The 14,593-nt window shown below is 35.9% G+C and overlaps 1 protein-coding gene across 4 annotated transcripts in view; it reads right to left on the reverse strand.

Annotated features, from left to right (window-relative positions):
- Positions 1-529: 529 nt before the first annotated feature.
- The window catches only part of ICE2 (interactor of little elongation complex ELL subunit 2), a 54,308-nt gene continuing 40,244 nt past the window's right edge, over positions 530-14,593 (reverse strand). For all 4 annotated transcript variants that reach the window (XM_012443152.3, XM_064361364.1, XM_012443156.2 and 1 more), the window contains 4 exons: positions 12,275-12,359; positions 9,389-9,439; positions 5,734-5,992; positions 530-997 (listed from right to left, as the gene is read on the reverse strand). In XM_012443152.3, the coding sequence (XP_012298575.2) occupies positions 869-997; positions 5,734-5,992; positions 9,389-9,439; positions 12,275-12,359 (524 nt within the window). In that variant the 3' untranslated portion in view covers positions 530-868. The remainder of the gene's footprint in view (positions 998-5,733; positions 5,993-9,388; positions 9,440-12,274; positions 12,360-14,593) is intronic.

A 14,593-nucleotide genomic window follows, 5' to 3' on the forward strand; every position in this document is an offset into this window, starting at 1 on the left:
TACAACAACATCAGCTGATTATAACCTTTTCTGAATTAATCTGTAGGCCCAGAAAATTTAAATCCATCAGTATAGATGAGGATAAAAACAGCTTATGCTTTACACATTAACCTTGTCCGTTGGAGGAAAGATACTGGCTTTTTTTCTGCAGAACAAATTCATCTTTTTGCTTTCAGCAGCGTATTTCAACACTTAGCTTGAATCTAGGTAAAGATAGAGGGATTTGTCATCAAACATGTTATATCACCAAAAAAAAAAAACCATTTTTTTTTTTTAAACACATTGATGGTTGCCAAACAAGAAGATCGTAATTTGACTTTTCAGAGGCAGGGAGTTTTAATTTTTGGCTTCTGTAATGGAATTTGACCAGGTTTTTAAATGTATTAGCTTTATTAACCTGCAACATTCATCATTTTAAAGTATATAAAAACTTATCTTCAATAGTGGCAATATTTAACCTTTCGAGTCAGTCTCAATAGACTGGCAATATAACTAACAATATATAATGAGAAATGTTGTTCTTGATAAAAAAAAAAGCAAATTATATTTATATTTACAATTTTTAGAAAAAGTTTAATGTAAAAATATTTTTCTTCTTTATATATTTCCCTGCCATGAATATGTTAAAACATATCAAGATCCTCCTCAGACTTTAAAGATGGAAAGCATAACATTCTATTTTAGTTGAAACACTCCTTCACATAGCCAATGTATTTTTTCAAGGCACTCTAAGAACTCCTGAGGATACTACGGGAAAAATGTTCCTCTTGCCTTCTAATCTTTTAGTCATATTTCCCCTCAAATTTTTCTAAATTAAACACTGTTATAACTGTTACTTTTTTAAATTTAATTTTCCATGGTACAGTCCTCAAGTTATTTTTCTTTTATTTGGAGCCACTCCTTCAGTTTCAACTTGCTGAGCAGGCAAGCAACTGCTTTTGGTTTCCATGGTAACTGGATTCCTGTGGCTGCGTATAGGCATTCTCGTTCCACCAACCTAAGAGATGAAGCAGAGAACAGAATAGCTTAATGTATCTACAACATACTTATATACAGTCAACTCTGTAGTATTTACACATGTATTAACCACCCTGCAAATGATTTCTTACATACTTTTAATTTCCAGCTACCTGGCTGTTTCTAAACAAGTTTTAATCTGACACATTTTTAAAGTACTAAACTTCAAAATAACCATCAGAGAAGGGGATAGATCTGAGTAGATGGGGAGAAAAGTGAATGGGGAAACTATTCTCTATTAAATTTATTAGAGGTTGACATGATAAATTTAGAAATCAAGGGAATGACAGGCCTTTTGAGTGACATGTTTGCAATAATTAAACTGAAGGACAAGAAAAAGGAAGAAGTGAATAGGGAGGGAGAGAAAGGAAATACAAGAAGGTAAGAGGTGGTAAAGAGGGAGAAGAAATTATATGGACAAACAAGAAAGACAATATGAAGGGTAGGGAAGAAAAGGAAAGAAAATGAGGAAAGATATGAAGATTAAGAAAAACTCCAAGAGAGAAGAAGAAAAAAAGAGTTAAAGTATAAGGAAGGGAAAAGAACCCAAGCAGAAGGGAAATACTGAAGGGCTGAAAGAGGAAAGCAAGAAAGACATCAGAAAAGGGGGAAAAAAAACTGGAAGGGGGAATACAGAGGATGGGCAAAGCGGAAGAGGGAGGAGGTTGGAGTGGGGGAATAAACTCTGCTGTGGTTCTGCCTTCAAGTTTACCCTTCCTTACCCTCACTTTCTAGCTCACACAAAGAGAGATGGTCTATTTCTTTTTTCTTTTGAGACAGTCTCGCTCTGTTGCGCAGGCTGGAGTGCAATGGTACAATCTCTACTCATTGCAACCTCTACCTCCTGGGTTCAGGTGATTCTCCTGCCTCAGACTCCCAAGTTGCTGGGATTAAAGGTGTGTACCACCACGCCTGGCTGATTTTTGTATTTTTAGTAGGGATGGGTTTTCACCATGTTGGCCAAGCTAGTCTGGAATTCCTGACCTCAAGCGATCCGCCCACCTCGGCCTTCCAAAGTGCTGGGATTGCAGGCATAAGATACTGCACCCAGCCAAGGTGGTCTATAAGAATAGACACAATTCCTTGCTATGTAGTCATGTTAAACATGAGATCTGGAAATGCTGTCACCAGCTTGGCCCCTGAGAGAACATAAAGCTTTTTTTTTTTAAAGAGTAGTAATGGAGAAGGCAAGATCACACAGAGGACCAAAGTTGCATAGCCTGAAAACATTTCCACAGAACCTGCCCAAATCTGCCTTTATTTTCCCTAGCCACCTTGCTCTCTTCCTATTTCTTCATATCCTGTCCAGTGAATTTCAGGCCTGAAATTGCTAGGTGATAGTATAACTCCAAGCACTCTCTCTCATAATGCTAGCCCAACAGAAATACTACTGGCATTTGCTCCAAGGAGTTACAGTCTCACTGGGAATGGATCAGACTCTGGCTTCCCTTATTTAATATCTACTGTCCCTTTAAAAAGCATTTTTTGGTTTACATTTACATGACCAGAAAATATAAAGTGAGTAGGATTTGTCTGTCTGAATCTGATAAATTTTTGTAATACACTGATTAGAAAAGTGCTGCAATTTTTAGATGATCTATGCCATTCCTCATTCAGCATTATTTCCTATAAAGGTATACTGGTCACACTAATTGTAGCTATTAAAATCTTTGAGAAAAGCAAGCATTCTGAAAACTTCCACTGCAAGACTGTATGTGTTTGAAAGTATAAAATGAATGTTTATTACAGAAGCTATAGAAGGAGAAAAGGAGTAAGTGTGAAGCTGCTGGAAGACTGAAAGCAGAAGTCAAAAGCAGCCCAGAAAGCAAACAGGACCCTTAAGTATCTCTACCTGATGGAGGCAGATGCAGGCTCTACTGGCTTATCTCTCATTAAAAGTACCAAAGGCACTATACAAGGATGTAATCAGAATTCAAGTGGACTTGTGACTATGGGATCACATTAGAGGGGAACATATTAACAAATTTTTATACCATGAAAATGTGCAGATAATTTCTATTTTATATAGGTCTCACTTCCCTAGTTTCCTGAAAGATGTGATCTTAACACTGCTGCTAAGGCTAGAACCCCTATTTGTGCTTAGCTGGGTTGGGACTAGAAGGCTCATTCCCATGGCCTGGCTAGGAGGTAGGGAGGAAGATGGGGTAATTCCTATCAAATACAGGGCTAGATCGTGGGGAGGTGAGTAGATAACCAAAAACTTTCTACTGGTTTTCAAAAATATATCAAACCAAGTATTAGTTATCTAATTGTCCACTGTACCTAATGCTGGCCTATACCACAGCCTGGGCCTGGATAATCTCGCTAAGTATTTGTTCCAGGACTGAATGCATGAAGCACACTCTGTGACATACATGTAATTGATAATATGTGGCCAAACTGTGAACATATGGCATTTCTCCTTTTCCAAATACAGTCATATTTTGGTCAAAATGAGCTGCATATACAACAGTATTCCCAAAAGATTATAATGGAGCTGAGAAATTTCTATCATCTAGTGATGTCACAGCTGTTAGAACATAACAGTGCAATGCATTATCTTGTCTACGTTTGGATACACAAATACGTACCAGTATATTACAACTGCGTACGGTATTCAGTATAGTAACATGCTATACAGGTCTGTAGTCTACCTAACAGCAACAGGCTATACCATATGGCCTAGGTGTGTAGTAGGCTACACCATCTAGGTTTGTATAAGTAAACTCTGTGGTATTTGCACAAAGGCAAAATAGCCTAACACTGCATTTCTCAGAATGTATCCCTGTCATTAAGTGATACATGACTATAAATTGTGTTCTTACTGTACTTAAGCACATGTTAGACCACATTATTTTAAAAATCAAATCATTAAAGTATTTCCAAAGCATAAGCATACAACATTATTTTAGTGTCAATCTATATCAGTAAGTATATTACTCATTTTTTTAGAAACACCTTGTACACACATAATACATTTTTTCCTTTCACTTAAAGTTGTTCAATTTCAAGGTATTAAACTGTTCATTTTCAGTAAAAAGGAACAAGCCACCCCCACACAGAATTATATGTTATAGGTGAGAGACTATAATCAGTGTTTCTAAATTAAAAGGAAATCACACTCCTAGAAAAACACAGATCCTTCAAAAATAGTTCTTCAATTATTTTTAAGTTACTTAAGAAAATTTTTCCTTAGATTATAAAAATGACTACTTATATTAAACTGGAAACAGACAACCAAAACTGTAGATAAAATAGCTTAAAATGCTAACAAGTAACTTTCTCCATTCTTTCACTTGTCCCAACTTGTTAACTTGTTAACATTTATACCTTCTTGGCCAAAGCTAAGTAGGAATGTGCAAGGAGTTCTCATTTCTAAAAGGATACTCCCAAACAGTAACTTAGGGTGGAGAACTAAGAGACATAAACAAACAACTCTGTTTACTTTAAATTATTTAAAAGTCCTCAGTATTTGCATTCCAACTATTTCTCATGAGGATTTGAGGACATTTACAAATTAATTCAGCATAATACAGACAGTAAAAAGGAAGAATACACAAGCGATAGATGCTCTGGGGCAACCATAATGAGAAGATAGTAACTCAGACAATAATTCTGACTCAAAGACTTTTGGCAGTAGGTAAGGAAAATATACTAGATTGTCTCTTGAACACATTCAGAATCATTTGTAGAGAGCAAAACTATTTTTCTTTTCTTTTTTGAGACAGAGTCTCACTCTGTTACCCAGACTAGAGTGCAGTGGAGTGATCTTGGCTCACTGCAACCTCTACCTCCCAGGTTCAAGCCATTCTCCTGCTTCAGCCTCTCAAGTAGCTGGGATTACAGGCGTACCACCACAACACCCAGCTAATTTCTGTATTTTTGGCAGCGATGGGGTTTCACCATGTTGGCCAGGCTGGTCACAAACTCCTGACCTCAAGTGATCCACCTGCCTTGGCCTCCCAAAGCGCAGGGATTACAGGCGTAAGCCACCGCACCCACTCGAGAGCAAAACTTTTCTTACAACTAAACTCAAATTGGAATTTCTTACACAATACACAGAATAAGTGACACAGTAGAGATACACAGAATAAATGACATATATCTCTAGCTATGGCTTTCTAAGTTTCAGATAATGTCATTCAACTGCTACTTCTGGCAAAAATTCTATAAAAAGAGTATTATTCATTGTAATTCAGTAAGTACTAAGTTACGTAATACTCAGCAAAACACAATTTAGGTCCTTAATACTTTAGTTGTATTTTACCAAACTACTAATACTTCTTTTACCTCATCCTAATTAACAATGTTTAATTATATCATAATTTTATTACATGTACTCTTCTGCAAATTGCCTAGAATGCTTAATGAAATGAAACCCAGTATACATAAATAAAAATTACAAAAATATCCACAACTTTGCTTTTCATAGGAATATAAGGAGTCAACTATGTGGATGCCTTACCCATATACCCACTGTTCAAGCTAAGAGAGTCTTCTTTATTGGACTTATAAATCTTACAAAAATTCAAAGTTCCACTCCCATGAAGACTGGACTCAGTACAGTGTACAACTTTACCCTTCCTATGGATATAGTTTTTAGATTGGTGCTGTGATTAATATGGCAATGAGAACATGAGGCTGAAATACAGTATAATCAGTGAAACAGATAAATAATAAACAACCTAATGAAACTAACTTCAAAAAAGATCTTACCTTTTGTTGTGTTGTGGTATCCAGTGATTTAGGTGGAAAAGTACAAGGTATTCTTCCATGATGGATATGATATGGTAATAACAGGCTGGGATCTAATGGTACCCAGGGAACTGACAGACTGGAAGGTATACCAGGAAGGCCACAATGTGTTTTATACAAATTGTATGCCGTCCTAGTAAATTTTTCATCAGAGGCCTTATAGATCAGGAGTGAAGAATCTTCTGCTGCATGAGATAACAAGTAGGAGCCCTCCTGCAAGCTAAATCCACACAATGAAACTCAACCAGTGGCTCACCATGTCAATTTCAACAGCACTTTCTTAATCATAATCTATTAGTAAAATTGAAACTTATGCGAAGATCACACCACCCCTAAAAATACTTTTACGACAAAATAAGATTTAAGAAAGCTTTAAAATTAATTTTATGCTTTTTAGGCACTAATTTTAATTCTTATTCCAAAGTTCAGAATAGTTGATCATTTCCTTTTCACTTTTATATCAATTTGTAAGTTTTCATTTAATGGGAAACAAATAGTGTGCCTAATTCTCTAATCCATGGATTAGATATTTATAGGTATCTACACGGAAAAGCATTCCTATAGCATTTTCATTCATTGAACACTGCAACTATTTTGGACCTAATAATAGATAGATCACTAGATACAAAAGTGAAGGTGACATGTTTGCTGCACTGAGTAGTTTAAAATAAAGTGGAAGAAACGGTCAATGGAAACAGACATAATACAACACGAGGTGCTATGAGGATAACAGAAACAATAGCAGCTAGCAGGTGCTGAATGTTTATTATGAGCTAACTACTATAGTATGGCTTCACATCGATTTTCTCATTAGCTCTTCCACAATAAACCTTCAAGGCCTATTAATTTAAGGTGATAAATAAACAAGTTAGAGATGCTAAGCAATTTGCCCAAAGTTCTAAGTGTAGGCTTAGGTATAAACTCAGATATTTGAACTCCACAGGTCACACCCTTAATCACGATCCTCTACTACAGCAATAACCAGCTATGTTGAACATCAAGTCCACATTTTCCTTTTCTCCTTAGAAAGCTTTAAATATTTCAATGTATCATCATAAAGAACCAAAGGGATATGAATAAATATATTATGCTTTCTTGGGGATACACAATCCTCTGGATCAACGATGTTAAGGAGAACATCGTTCTTTCCCACAATATATTAAAGAATAAAGATTTATCTTTAATATACTTATATTTATACTTTAGCTATATAAATTTATATTATACTTTAGCTATACTTTAGATTTATACTTTAGCTATATAGATTTGCCTATAAATCTAGTAAGTCACATTTTTTAAATTTTAAATTAATTTTAAATTTCTTTAATTTTTAAACTGAAAAGTAATAGGTGTTAGACAATTATTCTTATCCTCTGAATTTTTTTCCACAATCACTTTCATATTTCCATATAAAGAAATGAATTATTTGATAGTAGGAATAAATAACATTTCAAAGATTGAGCTTTAATCAATGAAAATCATATATCTTAAATATTTCCACTAAAAATGAAGAAAGCTTTGGTTTACAGAATAATGTATTAATATTTAATTCATGGAAAATGAAAGATAGTCTAAGGAAGAGTATCTTATAAGTGCTGTACATGTCTAATGTACATGGATAAATGTAAACTATGGTAGGCAGAATAATGGCCTCCTAAAAATGTTTATGTTCCAAACCCAGAACCTACAAATATGTTACATGGCAAAAGTAAATTAGGGTAGCAGATGGAATTAAGGTTGCTAATCAGTTGACTTTAAAGTGGTCAGATTTTATGAGATTATCCACCGTAATCACAAGAGCCCTTAAAAATGGAAGGAGAAGGCAGAAGAGACTCAGAGGGAGATGTGACTGTACAAGTCCAGAGAGATGTGATGTGAGAACGACTCAACTTGCCTTTGTAACTTTGAAGATTGAGGAACAGAGCTACAAGCAAAGGAATGAAGGTGGCCTCTAGAAGCTACAAAAGGCAAGGAACAGATCTTCCCAGAGCCTACAGAAAGGAATGCAGCTTTGCAAATACCCTTATTTTAACCCAGTAAGCCCTGTTAGACCTCTGACTTGAGAACTGCAAAGTAATAAATCTGTGTTGATTTATGACCCTAATTTTGTAGTGATTTGTTACAGCCACAATATAAAGCTAATACACAAACTAAATAAAATATTGATAATAAAATTTCAAAACTCATCTGGCAAATTTCATGCATAAGCATTGTATGTAACGTGGAGAAGAGAATACATAAAATAAAAATCCTGTGACATCATCAGAGAATATAAGAACTGAAAAGTCCCTAGGAAGTTACTGCACTTGACACCATCATTTTACAAATAAGGAAACTGACATCAAGTGGTATAATAGAGTTCTTCAGAACTAGGACTTTGAGATTCCAACCTTAAGTTCAGATTCAAGTTGTTTTCAAGGTTATCCTTGAGTAAGGGAAGAAGATAAGGAATGCAAACATTCATATAACAAAACAGTTTGATAAATGATCAAGGGGAAATACCTTGATCTATATTCTAAGACTTGCAATGGACCTAAATGACTGTTCATTTAGCTCTCTCTATATTCTTTTTTTTTTTTTTTTTTTTTTTTTTGAGATAGAATCTCGCTCTGTTGCCCAGGTTGGAGTGCAGTAACTTGATCTTGGCTCACCACAAACACTGCCTCCGGGATTCAAGCAATTCTCCTCCCTCAGCCTCCTGAATAGCTGAGGTTACAGGCACACGCCACCATGACCAGCTAATTTTTGTATTTTTAGTAGAGACAGGGTTTCAACATGTTGGTCAGGCTGGTCTCGAGCTCCTGATGTCATGATCCACCCGCTTCGGCCTCCCAAAGTGCTGGGATTACAGGCATGAGCCACCGCGCCCAGCCAGCTGTGTGTTTTCCTTTATCCCGAAAGTGAAAATAATATAGCTATGGTAGGCTGAATAATGGTCCCCCCATGATGTCCATATCCTAATCTCCAGAACCTGTGACTATATTACATTTAATGGTTCTGCGAATGTGATTAAATTAAGAATTTTGAGATGAGGGGATTATCCTAAATTACATGAGCAGGCCAAAAGTAATCACCAGGGACCTTATAAAAGGGAGGCAGAGGAAGATTTTACCACAAAAGGGGAGAAGGCAATGTGACGCAGACGCAGAGATCTGAGTGACATGCCCTGATGATGGAGGAAAGAACCACAAGTCAAGGAATACAGGTGGCCACTAGAAACTGAAAAACGTAAAGAAATGATTCTTTCTTCAGACTCCAGAAAGGACCTGCTGACACCTGGACTTTTACCCAGTAAAACTGACTTTGGATTTCTGACCTCCAGAACTAAAAAGAATAAATTTGTGTTGTAAGCCACCAAGTTAGTGGCAATGGGTTATAGTTGCAACAGAAAATTAATACAATAATAGACTTACAGGAAAATGTAATTGTCAGCTCATTAAAGCCAGATATTATGGTATTTATATTTTTACAATATAAATTTTTACATTTGACAGAGTAATTTTTGCATTTCTAGGTTATTTTCTCTCTATTCCTAACAGCATATTTTCAAAGTTTCTAAGAATTTTCATCTAAGAAAATCAGATCTACCAAAGAAAAATGTCTAAAAAATACTTACCTACTTAATTTCTTTAGAATGTGCTGGAGGATGTTAAATAAATTGGAAATCCTAATAAACAAAAGAAATTCATGTGAAATTAAACTGTAGGAAACTTAACTTTTAGCAATTATAGCTCCTCAGGCTAAAAAATGCTCTCAATAACAACAACAAAAACAGGAGATGAGATAATGTAAAACAAAGAACACTGAAACTTATTTCTATTTGAATTACATTATAATTTTACTTAGTTTTTGCCATTTCCTTTTTTTTTTTTTTTGAGACGGAGTCCTGCTCTGTCTGTTGCCTGGGCTGGAGTGCAGTGGTGCGGATCTCCGCTCACTGTAACCTCCACCTCCTAGGTTCAAGTGATTCTCCTGCCTCAGCCTTTCAAGTAGCTGGGACTATAGGCACGTGCCACCATGCCCAGCTGATTTTTTTGTATTTTTAGTAGAGACGGGGTTTCACCATGTTGGCAAAGCTGGTCTCAAACCCCTGACCTCAGGTGATTCACCCACCTTGGCCTCCCAAAGTGCTGGGATTACAGGCGTGAACCATAGTGTCCAGCCAATTTTTGCCATTTCACAATTTCTTTTCATTATCATAACATATTTGGCTTTTTGTCAGTCAGAGCAGTTGTAAAGAGATCACCATTACATGTTCATATTATATACTTTAAAAAAATGCTAACAGGTCTTTAGTAGAGCCACTATGCAAAAGAGTTTGTCTTTTAGAGACAGTGGTGAATTAGCTTCCAAAAAAAATAACAGGTCCTTTAAACCTGTGATGACAGAGAAGCCACTAACTCAGGACAGGATAGCTAATAGGAAATAAAATACAGATATTATTTTAAACTTTTCTTTAGTAGTTCTTCTAGACCTAAAGTCATTCTCCATTTTTTTTTTTTTTTTTTGAGATCTCTGTGGCCCAGGCTGGAGCACAATGGCGCAATCTCAGCTTACTACAACCTCTGCTTCCTGGATTCAAGTGATTCTCCTGCCTCAACCACCCAAGTAGCTGGAATTATAGGTACCTACCACCGCACCTGGCTAATTTTTGTATGTTTAGTACAGATGGGGTTTCGTCATGTTGGCCAGGCTGGTCTCGAACTCCTGACCTCAAGTGATCTGCCCGCCACAGTCTCCCAAAGTGCTGGGATTACAGGCATGAGCCACTGTGACCGACCTCGTTTTTATAAAAGTGGTTCTCATTGGGAAAAGTAAGGCAGGTGGAGAGCAAGGTATGGAAAAGTTTTTCTATTCACATATGTAAAAAAAAAATTACTGTTCAAGAAAAGCAGTCCTTGTAATACAAGCAGACATAGTGAAGTATAAGTGGAGAGTTCAACTTTGGATCTGGGACCCTTAAAAAACTATGTTAAGCCTGGGAAAGCTGAATTATGCAGCTAGTAGAATTCAGAATCATTTCTCATCCTAAGTAGGAATCAAACATATTAACTTCCAAGGCTATAACGAACTTAGCCTTGTGCTCTAGGGCATATCACTCTAATATTTCCTCATATATAAAATGGAGATAATACTACTACCAGCCTTTCCTAGGAAGTTGTGAGATGCAAATGAGATAATACTCATAAGTTATTTTCCTTTGCATTTAGACATTTAGAGTTCTGAGTACAATAAATTCATTTCAGTCATGTGTATAATAATACTTGGTAGAAGGTCAAACTTTGAGAAGTTAGACTGTAGAAGTTTTTGACTATACTATCCTTTCCCTTACCTGTAATGGAGTAAAATGTTTGCTTCCCATGCGTGGTGGCCACTTTGGCTCTAGCATCCCTTGTCTTACATAGAAAGGCTGGTGCTACTGGCATTATACTGAATTTAGAGATGGAGATAATTAATATAAACAAATCACAAATTGAGTCTGGGCTCCATCAATGGATGAATAAAGAAGATGTGACAAACACACACCCACTCCTACCCCCCCACACACAATGGAATATATTCAGCCATAAAAGAAATAAAATTCTGTTATTTGCATCATGGACAGAAGTGGGAGTCATTATATTAAGTTAAATAAGCCAGGCACAGAAAGATAAATACTGCACACTGTCAATCGTATGTAAAAGCTAAAAAAGTGGATCTCATGGAGGTACAGAAGAATAGCTACAAGTGACTGGGAAGGAAACAGATGGGGGAAATGAGAAGATGATTAAGGTGCTAGAGAAGAGAACTAACTTCTAGTATTCAATAGTATAGCAGGGAAATTATAGTTCATAATAATTTACTGTATATGTTAAAATACCTAGAAGAATTGTAATGTTCCTAACACAAAGATAAATGTTTAAGGTTAAGGATATTCCAATTATCTTGATTTGATTATTACACATCATGTATGGGTATTAAAGTATCACACGTAGCCCCAAAACATGTATAACTCTTATATATATCAATAAACAAACAAAAACAAAACAAAACATACTGCTGGCCAAGCATGGTGGCTCATGCCTGTAATCCCAGCATTTTGGGAGGCTAAGGTAGGCACATTGTTTGAGTCCAGGATTTTGAGACCTGCCCAGGCAACATGGGGAAATGCCATGTCTACAAAAAAATACAAAAATGAGCTGGGCATGGTGGTGCATGGTTGTAGTCCCTACTCAGGAGGCTGAGGTGGGAGGATCCCTTGAACCAGACAGGCAGATGTTGCAGTGAGCCGAGATCACATCATTCACTGCACTCCGGCCTAGGTGACAAAATCAGATTCTGTCTCAAAATAACAAAAAACAAAAACAAGAGAAATCAAAACTGGGTCCAATAAGACCTCTATACATAAAAGGATTAAAAGTCTTGAAAGCAATTCAAGCTTAACCAATATTTAGAGATAAAGGAAAATTATTGATCACATTAACAAGTTTTTCAATTCTCACCACAAAGTAAATTTTCTTACTTGAGTGCCGAAAGCTTTTCTTTTAATTCTTCTGAAGTAATTTCTTCCAGTAGAAAAAGCTTTGAAGTAAATGCATCGATATGCCCTAAAATAAAATATCAAATTTAAAAAGAACAAGCAATTGTAGTATTTAGAAAACAAAAAACCAAGTTATCCTGTCTCCTTAAAACTGCTTTCACAAATTTTAATGACTGTAAAGAAATTCTACATTTTAAAAGGAGAAATACATATTTTATTCAGTTTTAGGCAAAGCTGTATTTTAAAATGATATAATTCAGATTATAAAATATATTCATTCTAAAATATCTGCTGAATATATAAAAGTTTACATATGTCCACACATACAAAATCATTTCAAAGCCTACAATTTATGAACAACTGTCAAAGTACTAGTGTTTCTAATTCCTATTAAAGTCACATTTTTATGGCGTCTGTGAGGAGAAATACATACCTATTATCAAAACAGGCAGATAAAATCACATGTACAGCCCGAGGCTTTCTAAGACACACTTGGTTTTTTTTTTTCTTTTCTCTCTGACACACTTGGTTCTTAATATAAAAATCAGATTATAAAAATCTGGCCTAATATTTTAAATTAAAGCACACCATAAGATTTCCCACTGTTAAAAAAAAAAAAGTCAAAGCAGTATGTTTGAAGTCTTACATTTTTTCTTGAGACAAATTTTCACTCGTTGCTCAGGCTGAAATGCAGTGTCATGATCTTGAAACACTGCAACATCCACCTCCTGGGTTTAAGCAATTCTCCTGCCTCAGCGTGCCGAGCAGCTACAGGCACCTGCCATCACACCTGGATAATTTTTATGTGTTTTTACATAGAGACTGGGTTTCACCATGTTGGCGAGGCTGATCTCAAACTCCTAAGCTGGGTGATCCACCTGCCTCGGCTTCCCAAAGTGCTGGGATTACAGGCTTCAGCCACTATGCCTGGCCCAAGTCTTACTTTTTCTTTTTCCTTTTTTTTTTTTTTGAGATGGAGTCTTGCTCTGTTACCTGGGCAGTAGTGCAATGGCACAATCTAGGCTCACTGCAACCTTGGCCTCCTGGGTTCAAACTATTCTTGTGCCTCAGCCTCCTGAGTAGCTGGGACTACAGTTTGTGCACCACGACTACCAGCTATTTTTTTTTTTTTTTGTATTTTTGGTAGAGATGGGGTTTCATGATGCTGGCCAGGCTGGTCTCGAACTCCTAGCCTCAAACAATCTGCCTGCCTTGGACTCTCAAACTGCTCAGATTACAGCTGTGAGTGACTGCGCATGGCCCCAAGTCCTACTATTTTTTTTTTTTTTTTTTTTTTTTTTTACAAACACAGTATGAACCTAGAATTCCAAAAAACAAAACAGCAAATTCTTAATATGATGCTTTTGTTTTAAAAAGTAAGGCGTATGTTCTAAAACAAAACAGACTGAGAGCTAATACTAAGGTTCTGAAATATACTAACGAAAAGTGACATAAAAGATGGTCTTGGGATAAGTATTATATAATAAAGTCAAGACAAAAATCATATGTATTGTACCATAGTTAAAAACATCAACTAGCATGATGAGAATATAATACTTATCAATGTTGAAAATACATTTTTTTTTTTTTAATACTTAATGTTTAGGTATCAAAACAAATTACCTGGAAAGCTGATGTCAATCACTGGGACAATTAAAGATGCACATAATTCAATCTTTCATTTTCTTACCAAGTCCCCTTTCATTTCGTTTGCTTTACGCTCACAAAAATAACTTAGAAACATTTTTACCAGATGTCTTCCTTCTAAGACAACAAATTCATTTGTTCACACACCTACTTAAATTATTTCTTATGCCAGGTTTTACCTCTGCACTTATTATATGTAACACTTATTACACAGTGGCATTTCTAATAAGAAAGACACACTGTAAGGATTTAATAACCACAGAAAGGGAGTATTAAGCATAGTAACTTTTAGATGTTTACTGATTATGTCTTTGAGAAAACTAATAGCTCTTTTTTGAAAGCAATTCATTTTAAAAAGTATGTATTATGGTACATGTCAAATATTGTCTGTCAAAAATAACCATACAGAGAACACCACACTAAGTGCTATGAGGATCTACCTCCTCAAGGAGTTCACAACTCTCAACATTGGAGTCTTCTAACCTTTAGGTCTCAAATAAGATACATATGTGCTTAAGATAATCATTACCTCAGCCCTTCAGACAGCTAAGCAATGCTTGGGATGGGAAAAGCTTCCTGGCTGTTACCTTTCAGCCACGAGCAATTTCTCTTATATATTATAGTGCACTGTACAAATATTTATGCACATCAAGG

Source organism: Aotus nancymaae, unplaced genomic scaffold (assembly GCF_030222135.1).
Source record: "Aotus nancymaae isolate 86718 unplaced genomic scaffold, 86718_ANA_hifiasm-v0.15.2.pri h1tg000041l, whole genome shotgun sequence".
In the NCBI taxonomy this organism is placed as follows: Eukaryota; Metazoa; Chordata; class Mammalia; order Primates; family Aotidae; genus Aotus; species Aotus nancymaae.